This window comes from Musca autumnalis, unplaced genomic scaffold (assembly GCF_047663935.1).
Source record: "Musca autumnalis isolate F117 unplaced genomic scaffold, ASM4766393v1 scaffold_5, whole genome shotgun sequence".
NCBI classification, from domain to species: domain Eukaryota; kingdom Metazoa; phylum Arthropoda; class Insecta; order Diptera; family Muscidae; genus Musca; species Musca autumnalis.
In genome coordinates, this window is record NW_027412088.1 from 27579970 (window position 1) to 27594042 (window position 14073).

Genomic DNA, 14073 nt, shown 5'->3' on the forward strand with positions numbered 1-14073 from the left:
CTCCCACACAAAATTTCGGATAAGTTCACTTTAAGACCCGATATCGAATCACTTCGATTTTTGTTGAAGCAACTTGCATTCGCTGCCTCATTTATGATGGTAAATTTTTTTAGGGGCAAGTCCATACTTCTTGAGCAAACAGTCCGAAGGGTGTAAAAACCCCCTGTGGTACCATATCTAGTGGCTGGAGATCCATATTTTTTAGTATCTCCTCCGCAAAAATTTTGATCTTTAATCCTAATAAAAATGTTTGTCGGTTCAAACGCCCAAAATTTTTAAAACCCCCTAAATACATACGTTTTTTGGGAAAAAATTGTTTCAATATACACAGGCTGAGGGTATATCTCTGATACTTTTTTACAAGTACTTTTTTACTTGTTCGTAGACAAGTCCTTGCTTCCTGACATAGTGGTTCAAAGCTCTTTGTGATACGGTGATCAATTGAAATGAGTGGAGGGCGCGCACTCTTCGAAAAGAAATGACTCCCAATATAAGATCCACTTTCAAAATGGAATATGGCGATCTATTGCTTCAGGTACCTCTTCTGCTACACTTTTAAGCTTTAATGTATATGTTTTTGTCGGTATAATACCTCAATTATTGGGGAAAAGGATTTTGGTTTCGATTCCATATTGTCCATTCAATTACAAAGCCTGAGGGTATATCTCTGTGGGAAAAGCCAACTGATACTTTTTTTCTTTTAATTTCTCTACAAAAAATTGGCGCCATATGTGTACAGTTTGTTATTGCCCCCATATCACGGTATCTCACGGTTTTAGCTACTTTGAGTGTATTATTTCGGATTATGAGCGCAGAAAACATCAATGTCTGATTCGAGTTAAACCTTAGTGTCATTCGTCAGTCAATATACACCACTTCTCTTATGAATAAGACGTAACGGAAGATCTTAATACTTTCATAAACGATGGGAAACTAATTTTTCCATTTTACTTCAATACAACTCGTGGAGGAGGGTACTAAAATTTCGGTCCGGTCGAACTAAACTTTCAAGGTGGCAAAATCATATTAGAGTAATGTTGGCTAACATTTCCTGAATATGTATGAGCCATGCACAACTTCTCTAGAAGTGGTGTCATTAGTCAAGCCATTGCGACTCGAATATATAATGGAGGTCTCATATCTCTGCACTCAGAGAATTCTACCCTTTTTCCTCCAAGACAATTTTGGTATATAGTTCCATTAGATCTTCATATAAAATAATCTCCCGGTTTTTTCATTCAAATCTGTTTCTCCAAGTGTAAATATTTAAATCGTAACTTTTACATAGCAATTATCGAACAAGTTTGAAATTAGTTTATGATAATTAAAGTGAAAAATAAATTGGATTTGTTTCCTGTTGGAATATTTGTTTATTTTTTGTTTTAGCCTTTAGCCACATAACAATGCGTAAATCTAAAATGTACTTGAACTTATTTAATTTGTTAATGTGCGGATTTGAACCGGATTTGAAAACCCCATTTATGCAAAAGGTATCCACATGTCGTACAGACTTGGCGATAAAAAGTTGGTTCCGTACCATAAAGCTATATATGAAGTCTGCACTGATTTATATGGGAGAGGTCTGCCTCCTAGTCCCTTTGTTAGAAATATATGTATGTGTGTATGGACAGTTTACTACATTTAATTCGCATATGAGCTTTGCGTATGTATGGTTTTAAAGGCGATTACGGAAACATTGGCAACTTCAAACTCAAACATTATTCATGATGATGATTATTTTAATTCAAAAAGTTCATTATTTATTATTGGGCCTGACTAGAGCACATAATAAAGTGATAACAAATAAAATCTTCTAACGTCCACAGTGCGTATGAAAAATATTCACACTAATACACACCCATGGCTCTTAAACCAATTATTATTTTTTCCTTTGATAGAAATGCTGAAATACTAACATTTTTTCTCATCGACAATTTCTCTAACATTTAATTTTCTTTAATTCTCATTAACATTTGTAACTTAGCACAAAAAAAAACGTAAATTTCATTTCATTTTAATTAAGAACAAAATTATAATAAATTCAACCACAAAACACATTTAATGAATTTCTTTTGAATTGTTTGAAGGCCACAGGAAAAAGAGATGGCAAATAATTTCATTTGAAGTTGGTCGGACAACTTTTAATGATCTTTTGTAATTTTTTTTCTTCATTGCATTTAAGTTGAGAACCTAAGTGAGCGGAAGTTGTGATGTAAATTTATTTTTGACCACAATTGCCTTAGTTGTTGTGCGCCTTCTTCTTCTTTTTGGACAAGGAATTCTTTTTAATTCGTTTGTGGCATTTTGGTTACTACTTTTTGTTGGTAGTGGTTTAATTACCATGAAATTGTTATTTTAAAATTTATTTAATTCTTCTTAGAAAAATAAATATGTAAGTAAAAGAATAACTTCATAAAAAAAAAATAAAATAAATAAAAGTCAATCGCTTTTAGAAAATATTTAAGCTGTAATAGGATTAAAGATAAAATGGAATATGTAGGTATGTGTATATATGTGTTCTGTAATCATGAAGCAAAATGATTACATTTCAAAGGTGAATTATAAAGCACATAAACAATTATTTACGATTATACGATTACAATTATGATCGTAACTTTTCACGAGAACACAATATGTAGGCGTAAAGAGATACACAAAAAATTACGTTTATATTATGTTTCAGTTTTCAATTTTCTGTTTAATATTAAATGAAATATGAACTACAAAGGATCTGTGTAGTAAATAATATTAAGCAGCTGTCATTGTATATTGAGAAAGAAATTTGTTTTTTTTTTTATTATTTCGCTGAAATTAAACTCAACATTCAGTCAGGTTCTGATAAAAGTGTCAAAAGGTTTAGACTTTATTGGTTATTTTTTTCTATTTTGATTACGAAGAAAAACGTGGAATTTTTTAATATTTTTTTTAGACGTGGATTTTCTGAATAATATTTTTAAACGTGCATTTTTTTAATATTTTTTTTTTAATTATGGATTTTTTAATATTTTTTTAAACGTGCATTTTTTATATATTTTTTAAAAGTAGAGTTTTTTAACAATTTTTAAACGCAAATTAACAAAAAAAAAAAAAAAAAAAAAAAAATATTAGACGGCATTGTCGACAGAGATATACCCTCAGCCTGTGTGCAGTGAAAAACTTTTTTCCCAAAACGTTAAAATATTTTTTTAACAATTTTTAAACGCAAATTAAAAAAAAAAACAAATAAAAAATGTCAGACGGCATTGGCGACAGAGGTAGACCCTCAGCCTGTGTGAAGTGAAAAAAGTTTTTCCCAAAACGTTTGTTTTAGGGGGTTTCCAAATTTTTGGTTTATGAACCGACAAAAACTTTGATTTGAATTAAAACACAAAAGTTTTGCGTAGTAATGGACCGACATAGTCCATTTTGGAAGTGAGTCTTATTTTTGGAGTCATTCCTCTCGTTAGATATCGATATTATGTTTTTTGTAGGCAAGCACATGTTTCCTGATATAATCCTATCCTTTGTTGGCAAGTACCTGTTTCCTGATATGATGGTGCAAAAAGCTCTAAATTATATGGTGACCAACAGACCAATGACAGGTGGGAGTCATTTCAGTTGGTCACCACATAATTTAGAGCTTTTGGACCATCATATCAGGAAACATGTACTTGCCTACAAAAATAAACATAAATCGCCGTAAACATGACCACTAGTAGTATTTTCGGTAACATTTTCCAAAGTATCCTCGAACAGACCGTTAACCGCACTTAAACAAAAATGTTGAACGTTTGTGTGGGTGGTACCCCAAGGAGTGGAGCGATAGGGCCCACTCTCCAATATAAACTAAGTTTTGACAGCATATTTCGAGATCCAAAGTTTTTCGAATTTTTGTGGGGAAGGTACCGGAAAGAGTGGACCTATAAGCACCACCTTCGAATTTTATTTAAAATTGGAAGAAATATTACGATATGCAGAGCGTGGAACAACGCAGTATACGGTTCGAGTGTTGTCGTGGGCACCAGCCACTACACATGCTATCCGTACGGGTTTTTTAGAAGTATGTACTTGCTACTCAAAAAAACTTCTACCGTCGTAAAAGGGGCTTTGAGTGCAACATGTTGCAACAAAAATCAAAACGATTCGAGAGGAGGTCCTAAACTGCACTTTTCCCAAATTTTGTGTGGGAGGTACCCGAAGGAGTTGACATATATAGTCTAACCGGGTCCATGTCACGTAGAAATATTACAATGTGCAAAGTATGAATCAAATCGGTTACTGCCTTCGAGAGTTATCGTGCGCAACATTTAAGCAAAAATTTTTTAACTTTTGTGGTGGATGTACCGGAAGGAGTGGACCCAGTATAGCCCATCTTACAACATGTTTTAATTTTGCGCAAAATTCTACCAAATTTTGGATCGAATCGGTTCGAGAGTTGTTGTGCGCTCCATCCACTAGATATGGTGTCATAGCGGTTTTTTGTGCTTTCGGGCCATTTTCTCAGGATGTATGGACTTGCCCCTGATGAAACTTGTACCATCGTATAGGGGGCAGTGAATACAAGTTGCTTAAACAAAAATCAAGGCGATTCGAGAGCAGGTCCTAAACTGAACTTATCCGAAAATTTGTGTGGGAGGTACCCGAAGAAGTGGACCGATTGAGTCCATATTGGAACCTCATCTAAGTTTGGTAGTTATTTCACGATTTGCAAAGTATGGACCAAATCGGTTACTTCCTTTAAGAGTTATCTTGCGGACAAATTTTCCGAACATTTTCGACCTTTTGTGGGGGAGGTACCGGAAGGAGTAGAACGATATGGCCCATCTTCGAACTTAAACTAAGTTTGGACATAATATTACGATAGCCAAATTGTGGACCAAATCGGCTCATCCGTTTGAGAGTTATCGTGCGCACCAGCCAGCCAGACAGACAGGCAGACGGACGGACATTGCAAAATCGACTCCAAATTGTCTGAAACACATTTCGTCCAAACATACTTGGGGTCTGAAACCATTATTTCGATGAGGCACATTTTGCCCGTATACCCTTTCTAGCCTAAAGGCTGAATGTATAAGAATATTCCTCCGAGAATTCTCAGTAATATACCTAAAATGCAAGGATTACGAGGAATTTTATTTCATTTCCAAAACAGTTCACAAAGCGAAATGTTGGACTGCCCATTTAGGTTACCTCACGACGTGAACTTTCAAAATCACGTTATACGTATCTTCTATTTTTCGGTCCTCTTTCATAATCTGCAAGGGGTTTCTTGTAATTTAAAAACAAAACTTTAATTTTGTTGTACAGTGCAATTAACACAATGATATTATATTATTTTTACACTTCAACGACTTATATATTCCCTTTTTGTGGTTGTTGTTGCCATTGTAATTCTGTTTCTTATTATGATTATCTTGCCCATTGTGTTAACATCAATTGTAAATGGCTTTGTTTCCATAATTTCACTTGACTGATTTTATACGACAATGATTAACAATGCGGTGGATAATTTAGTCTTCTTGTTTGTAATGAAGTTATCCTTTGTAAGGATAATTTTCACAATCATTAATAATATGAGTAATGACATTATTTAAATTTCCTGAGTATTTGCGGATGTAAGAGAAAGACTTCCCTAGTTATTTAAGGCATTTACGTGGGAAACGTTAACAGAAGTAGTGTAACTAAATGTCCTATGAACAGGTACCCAATTTAACAAATAAAATCCAATAAGTATAGGATCAAAGTCGGATGGGGCCGACTATGTATACGACTTCAATCTAATATGGCGAAAATTTGTCTAGACAAAATTGAGTTATATTATCCGGGCCATCTTTGTTTCCATAGTAATTTGTATGGGACCAAAGATGCGTTTTCAAGAAGATTCTCTAAATTTATTCTTTAATTTATTTTCATTGATGTGGCAAAAAAACGAATCCTATAAAATATTGTGTAGGATTTTGATAAATCTCAGATAGACCGATTTCTTGTAGGATTCGTTTTTCAGCCACAACAATGAACTAAATGCGGCTTTTAGAGAATTTCCGCAAACAGGTTTTAATATATTGCTTTGAACTTTTGTGAGGGAGGTACCGGACTAAGTGGATTGATATAGTTAATCTACGAATATGACGTAGGTTCTTCTGTAATCGTTCTTCCGATTACAATGTGCAATGGTTGGACCAAAGGCAATGACTCCCTTTAAGAGCTATAGTTAGGGGCCGTAACGTTTTTTTATCTCTTTAGTGTAAATGTCTCAACCGGTATGGACTTACCCCGGGTGCCACCATGGTGCAATGGTAACATCAAACTTTCAACGGTGGTAATATACCCCTCAGTGTAATGTTGGCGACAATTGCAGAGTATTTCAGCCATGTAAAACTTCTCTGCAGGTGGTGATATAAGACACGCGATTCGGACTCGGCGATAGCCAATAGGTGCCATATCATTGAGCTAATATGCAGCTGGGTGATATGAGCGAAGTCTCCCATGTCCCTTCTGGGATGTTTGTGGAACATTATATTATTATGGACGTATCCCCCGATGATATAAGACACGCGACACGCACAAAGGTTGGACCAATGTCAATCACTCCTGGTCATCTACGTGAAGACATGCTGGTCATCTACGTGAAGATATCCTGGTCTTCAATGAGTAGACATATTGGTCTTTTATGAGAATAATTTTCTGTCTTCTATGAGTAGATCTTTCTATCTTCTTTGAGAAGAACGTATGGTCTTATATCAGACGACCTTTTGGTTTTCTATGAGAAGACATTCAACAACATTAGGAGACCTTCTATTGGTCTTCTACGAAAAGACATTCTGGTCTTCTATGAGAGGATTCTCTGGTAATCTATGTGAAGACTTTTTGGTTTTCTATGAGAAAACTTTTGTGAGAAAACTTTCTGATCTTCTATGAGAGGACCACTGGTCATCTATGAGAAGACATTCTAGTCTTCTAAGAGAAGAGGTTCTATTGGAATTCTTTGTGAAGACCTTTTACCTTTATTCTATGAGTGGACCTTCTGCTGGTCTTCTATGAGAGACCTTCTGGTTTTCTATGGGAAAACATTTTTGTCTCCTATAAGAATACATTCCGGAAGAGTTGTACGGGTCTTCTTCTCGAAGCCTTGTTAGTTTTTTCTCTACTGGTCTTTTATGAGAAGTCCGTTTGGACTTTTAAGACAAGACTTCTTGGTCCTCTAGGCGAAGACATTTAGTATTCTATGAGAAAACCTTATTGTCTTGTACGAGATACCCTCTATCGAAGACCTTCTTCCATGAGATGACCTTCTGGTCTTTTATGACATCACATTCTGATACTTTATGAAAAGATCTTCTGAACTTCTATGAGGGGACCCTCTGGTCCTCTATAGGGCGAACTTCAGTTCTTCTACGATGAGACCTTGTGGTCTTCTATAAGATGACCTTCTGGTCTTTTTATAAGAAGACGGCTGGTCCTCTTTGAGAAAACCTGTTTATCTTTTATTAGAAGGTCTTCCTGTCTTCTGTGAGAAAAATCTCTGGTCTTCTATGGGAATACCTATGAGAAACTCCCTGTCCTCTTCTATTAGAAGACCTTAAATTCTTCTATGAGAATACCCTCTGGTCTCCTATGGGACGACCTTCTGGTATTCTATGAAATAATCTTGCGGTCTTCTATGAGAAGACATTGTGGTTTTCTCTAAGATGACTTTCCGATCCTTTAGGAGAATATCAGCTGGAAGAAGAAGACCTTTTCATTTTCAAATAGAACGCCTTCCTGTCTTTTATGACAGAAACATCAGGTTTTCTATGAGAAAACTCCTCTATTAGAAGACCTTCCAGTCTTCTGTGAGAAAACCTTGCAGTTTTCTGTGAGAAAACCTTCCAGTTTTCTGTGAGAAGACCTTCCGGTATCCCATAAGACGTTCTACTGGTCTTTTATAAAGAGACCTTGTGTTCTTCCTTTAGAAGACATTGTGTCTTCTATTAGAAATCTTTCCTGCTTTCTGTGAAAAGACCCTCTGGTCTTCTTTGAGAAGACCTTTGACGAGACCTTGTGGTCTTTTATTTGAACACCTTTCTATCTTCTGTGGGATGACCTTCCGATCTCGAATGAGAAGATTTTTGGGTCTTAAGTGAGGAGAACTTCTGGTCTTCAGTGAGAACACCTTCTTCTATGAGAAGACCCTCTGGTATTTTATAAGAACACATTGTGGTTTTCTATTAGAAGATCTTCCTGTCTTATTTGATACGACCCTCTGGTCTTCTATGAGAATACTTATGAAGAGATCTTCTGATCTTATTAGAGACGAACTTCTGGTCTCTTGTGAATTGACCTGGTGGTCCTCTATTATAAGACCTACCAATCTTCTATGAGAAGACAATCTGATCTTCTATGAGACTACCTTCTAGTCTTCTGTGAAGATACATTGTAGTCCTCTATTAGGAGACCTTCCTGTCTTCTATGAAACGACCTTCTGGTTTTCTATAAGATGACCTTCTGGATCTTTATGAGAAGACAGGCTGGTGTTCTATGAGAAAATTTTCTTATCTACTATGAAGGAGCCTTGTGGTCTTCTGGTAGAAAAGTTTCCAGTCTTCTATTAGAAGACTTTCCAGTCTTCTATTAGAATATCTTCCAGTCTTCTATGAGAAGAACTTGGGGTCTTAAGTAAGGAGAACTTCTGGTCTTCTGAGAGGAGACCTTCTTTTGTGGCAAGACTCTCTGGTCTTCTATGAGAAAACCTTCTAATCTCCTCTCGGAAGATCTGCTGGCCCTCTATAATACGACCTTCGTGCCTTCTATGAGAAGTCCTTCTGTTCTTCTGTGGGACGACCTTCTGGTCTTCTATGAAAAGACAGTGAGGAGAGCTTCTTCTATGGCAAGACCCTCTGATCTTCTATGAGAAAACCTTCTAATCTCCTCTCGGAAGATCTGCTGGCCCTCTATAATACGACCTTCGTGTCTTCTATGAGAAGTCCTTCTGTTCTTCTGTGGGACGACCTTCTGGTCTTCTATGAAAAGACACATGAGAAGATTTTGTGGGCATCTTTTAGAATACATTCCAGTCTTCTATGAGGAGTCCCTCTGATCTGCAAAGTTTCAAACTTCTTGTCTTCCATCAAGAGACCTTGTGGTATTCTATTAGAAGACTTTCCTATGAGGAGATCTTGTGGGCTTCTATTGCAAGTCATTTCTATCTACTGTGAGAAGACCTTCCGGACTACTATGAGACGACCTTCTGGTCTTCTATAAGACGGCCTTTTGGTCCTCTATGAGAAGACCTTTCATCTTCTCTGAGAAGATCTTGTGGTCTTCTATGAGAAGAGATTCCTGTCTGCTATGAAGAAACCTTGTTGTCTTCTATTTAAAGATCTTCCAATCATCTATGAAAAGACCCTCTGGTATTCTATGAGACGGCCTTCTGGTCTTCAGTGACTAGACCTTCTTTTATGAGAAGATTTATTGGTCTTCTGTAAGAAGATCTGCTGGTCTGCTATGGAAGACCTTCTTGTCTTATATGATGCGACCTTCTGGCCTTCTATGATACGAACTACGAGTCTTCTAAGGGAAGACCTTCTGGCCCTCTTTGAGATTACCTTGTGTACTTCTATGAGACGACCTACTGGTCTTTTCTAAGAAGATCTTTGGGTCTTCTATGGGAAGGCTTTCTGGTCTTTATTCATGGGCGTAGCCAGGAGCAGATGCTCCTCCCTAGCTATTCCTGGCTACGCACATGTCTTTATTGTCTTCGAGACATGTTGTCTTAATTTATTCAATTTAATTTCCAGTCAACTTGCAAAAATATTTTCGTAATAAAAATACAAAGTTGTACTGGTAACCCTGATATATTTTAGTCCATCCATGATTGTTGCTTCCCACTGTAAGCATGTTTGCCCATCAGGTACTACACTTCGTCATGGACTTTACCACGAAGGACATTATATCGCAATAAATAGAACCGCAATAAGTCCTTCGGTAACAATTCCCAAACTAAACCTCGAACAGCTCTTAAACTGCACTTAATTAAAAATGTTGAACGTTTGTGAGGAAGGTATCCGAAGATGTTTTTCAATATAGACCTTTTTGGAACTTGATGTACTTTTGGAAAGAAATACTATGTGCAAATTTTTGCGGTCAAATCGGATACGCAGTTCTTAAGTTTTCGCGCTACAAACAAGTGTACCGACGTGAAACGGCCACCAAGCACAACCTTCTGTATATAATTGTTGCCGATCAATCCAGAGTCCCCAAACTGCACTTGTGCCAAAAATTTTGAAAATTTACTTGTGAGGTATTTGATGGTGTGGACCACATTCGAAGCTGAAATGTGTCTGGAGGAGGAAATATTACGACGTGCAAGGTTGGGCCCAATCGGTTACTCCCTTCAAGACTTATCTTGTGCACCATGGCTCATCTTCCAACATGATCTAAGTTTGGACAAAATATTACAACAGCTAAATTTTGGACCAAATCGGTTTAATCGTTCGAGAGTTATCTTGAAAACAAAAAGAAATAAAATAAAACGTTCAGCCAATGACAACGGAGCGTATTATATATGTTATCAGTTATACGTACCATAGTCTTCGTGTAAAATAAAAATGTACTCATCAGAATAATGTTTATAAATCCATAATATTTCTCGATTTAAATTCACATTCCATTTATTTCTTCATGTACCTCATTCCAATGATTTCCGACAATATAACTTATGTTTTCCTAATTCACCCCATAAATGTTAGACGATGTGAAAGAAAAATGATTAACTAAAGTACCATGGCAAACATACTTCATATTTAACAGCTGTTTGAATTGCCGGTCGGTCGATCGGTCGCTCAGTAAAAAATAAATCATTTGGAAAATTTACAAGGGGTTCCGTAATTCACTTTCATTCAACCTTACAAATAATTCAACATTCTATACCATTTAGCGTTGCGATTTGTTCTCTAACAAATCATTTCATGGCTTACGGTTTTAGCTTCCACCGATACCAACACTGCTGTACAACTACTCAGTATCCGTTAGATATATGAATCGACATTTAATTTCAATTGATACTTACACCATCCGGATTAAATTTGGGCGAAGCAAGCGGCGAACAAAACTCTTGTAGAACATCCTGTAGTTTACGTGTTGAATCTGCAGCCAAAAATCAAACCAACATCAGCAGGTAGCAACCATCAACGTACGTACAGCAACGGAAACACATCAGTGAAGAAAAACAAAACCAAGAAAAAAGGAAACAAGTAAAAAAAGAAAGCAAAAGAAAAAACATTAGAATCATTTGGCAACAAAACAATGCTGTAAAAATAAATAATGGACTTTCAGATGTTTATTGGTGTGTGTGTGTGTGTTTGCGTTGGATGATTGTTGGTGTGTAAAAAGGAAAACAATACACTTTTCACAATGGTGCGATAAAACAACCCACGTTCACAAAAAGGAATCCGATAAAGGGTATGTGAACCGTCTATTTAATTAACAATTAAACAAATTGAAAAAGTTCTACAAACTTTTTTTCCAGTTGCTGAACAGTTCACTAATTTTTCTATTTTTCCAGCAAATACAATATGCCTCTGTTTCATAGCAACAACAACAAAATAACTGTTGGCGCCACTCAACAATAGCTGTAGGAAAAGTTTATGTTTTTATTCGCTCTGTTTGCTACCAAAGTCCACTTGTGTGCCATTTACACTTCGCTATACACCGACGAAGAATTTAGGAATGATCATAGGCGACTCATCGAGGGCTTTCATATAGTTGACTTAAAGGGGAGTTATGTTTAGAAGAAGACTTGGGGTCTTTTATAAAAGAAGACCAAAAGGTCTTCATATAGAAGAACAAAAGGTCTTCTTATAAAAGACCACAAGGTCTTCTTATAGAAGACCACAAGGTCTTCTTATAGAAGACCACAAGGTCTTCTTATAGAAGACCACAAGGTCTTCTTATAGAAGACCACAAGGTCTTCTTATAGAAGACCACAAGGTCTTCTTATTGAAGACCAAAAGGACATTGTGGTCCTCTGTAAGAAGACCTTGTGGTCCTCTATAAGAAGAACTTGTGGTCTTCTATAAGAAGAACTTGTGGTCTTCTATAAGAAGAACTTGTGGTCCTCTATAAGAAGACCTTGTGGTCTTCTATAAGAAGACCTTGTGGTCTTCTATAAGAAGACCTTGTGGTCTTCTATAAGAAGACCTTGTGGTTTTCTTATAGAAGACCACAAGGTCTTCTATAAGAAAACCTTGTGGTCCTCTATAAGAAGACCTGGTGGTCTTCTATATGAAGACCTGGAGGTTTTCTATAAGAAGACCAGCTGCTCTTCTAAACGAAGACCTGCTGCTCTTCTATACAAAGACCTAATGGTCTTATGTACGAAGACCTTGTGGTCTTCTACACGAAGACCTTGTGGTCTTCTATAAGAAGACCTTGTGGTCTTTTATAAGAAGACCTTGTGGTCTTTTATAAGAAGACCTTTTGGTCTTCTATAAGAAGACCTTGTGGTCTTCTATAAGAAGACCTTGTGGTCTTCTATAAGAAGACCTTTCTGTCTTCTATAAGAAGACCTTGTGGGCTTTTATAAGAAGACCTTTTGTTCTTCTATATGAAGACCTTTTGGTCTTCTATAAGAAGACCTTTTGGTCTTCTATATGAAGACCTTTTAGTCTTCTATAAGAAGACCTTTTGGTCTTCTATAAGAAGACCTTGTGGTATTTTATAAGAGGAATTTGCGGTCTTCTATAAGAAGACCTTATGGTCTTCTGTAAGAAGACCTTGTGGTCCTCTATAAGAAGACATTGTGGTCCTCTGTAAGAAGACCTTGTGGTCCCCTATAAGAAGAACTTGTGGTCTTCTATAAGAAGAACTTGTGGTCTTCTATAAGAAGAACTTGTGGTCTTCTATAAGAAGACCTTGTGGTAATCTATAAGAAGACCTTGTGGTCTTCTATAAGAAGACCTTGTGGTCTTCTATAAGAAGACCTTGTGGTCTTCTATAAGAAGACCTTGTGGTCTTCTATAAGAAGACCTTGTGGTCTTCTATAAGAAAACCTTGTCCTCTATAAGAAGACCTTGTGGTCTTCTATAAGAAAACCTTGTCCTCTATAAGAAGACCTTGTGGTCTTCTATAAGAAAACCTTGTGGTCCTCTATAAGAAGACCTGGTGGTCTTCTATATGAAGACCTGGAGGTTTTCTATAAGAAGACCAGCTGCTCTTCTATACGAAGACCTGCTGCTCTTCTATACGAAGACCTAATGGTCTTATGTACGAAGACCTTGTGGTCTTCTTATACGAAGACCTTCTGGTCTTCTTATACGAAGACCTTCTGGTCTTCTTATACGAAGACCTTTTGGTCTTCTATACGAATACCTTGTGGTCTTCTATACGAAGACCTTGTGGTCTTCTATACGAAGACCTTGTGGTCTTCTATACGAAGACCTTCTGGTCTTCTATACGAAGACCTTCTGGTCTTCTATACGAAGACCTTCTGGTCTTCTATACGAAGACCTTGAGGTCTTTTATACGAAGACTTTGTGGTCTTCTATATGAAGACCTTGTGGTATTCTATAAGAAGACTTTGCGGTCTTCTATACGAAGACTTTGTGGTCTTCTTTAGGAAGGCCTTGTGGTCTTCTATACGAAGACTGTGTGGTCTTCTATAAGAGTATCTTGTGGTCTTCTAGAAGAGTATCTTGTGGTCTTCTATAAGAGTATCTTGCGGTCTTCTAGAGCAAGACCTTGTGGTCTTCTATATGAAGGCCTTGTGGTCTCTATAAGAAGACCTTTTGGTCATCTATAAGAAGACCTTGTGGTCTTCTAAAAGAAAATCTTGTGGTATTCTTACAAGAATACCTTATTGTCTTTTATGAGAGCACTTTGTGATCTTTTATAAGAACGTCTTGTGGTCTTATCTAAGAAGGCCTTGTGGTCTTCTTTAAGACGACCTTGCGGTCTTCTGTAAGACGACCTTGTGGTCTTTTATAAGAAGACCATGTTGTCTTCTATAACCACGACCTTCTGGTTTTTATACCCTCAGCATTTATGCTAACTAGGGTATATACGCTTTCATACGGGCAAAATGTGTCTCATGGAAATAATGGTTTTAGACCTCAAGTA

The 14073-nt window shown here is 36.7% G+C and overlaps 1 protein-coding gene across 6 annotated transcripts in view; it reads right to left on the reverse strand.

Annotated features, from left to right (window-relative positions):
• Positions 1 to 14073, reverse strand: part of Dgk (diacyl glycerol kinase 1) — a 410387-nt gene that overhangs the window by 174687 nt on the left and 221627 nt on the right. For all 6 annotated transcript variants that reach the window (XM_073990829.1, XM_073990828.1, XM_073990827.1 and 3 more), the window contains exon 5: positions 11027 to 11103. In XM_073990829.1, the coding sequence (XP_073846930.1) occupies positions 11027 to 11103 (77 nt within the window). The remainder of the gene's footprint in view (positions 1 to 11026; positions 11104 to 14073) is intronic.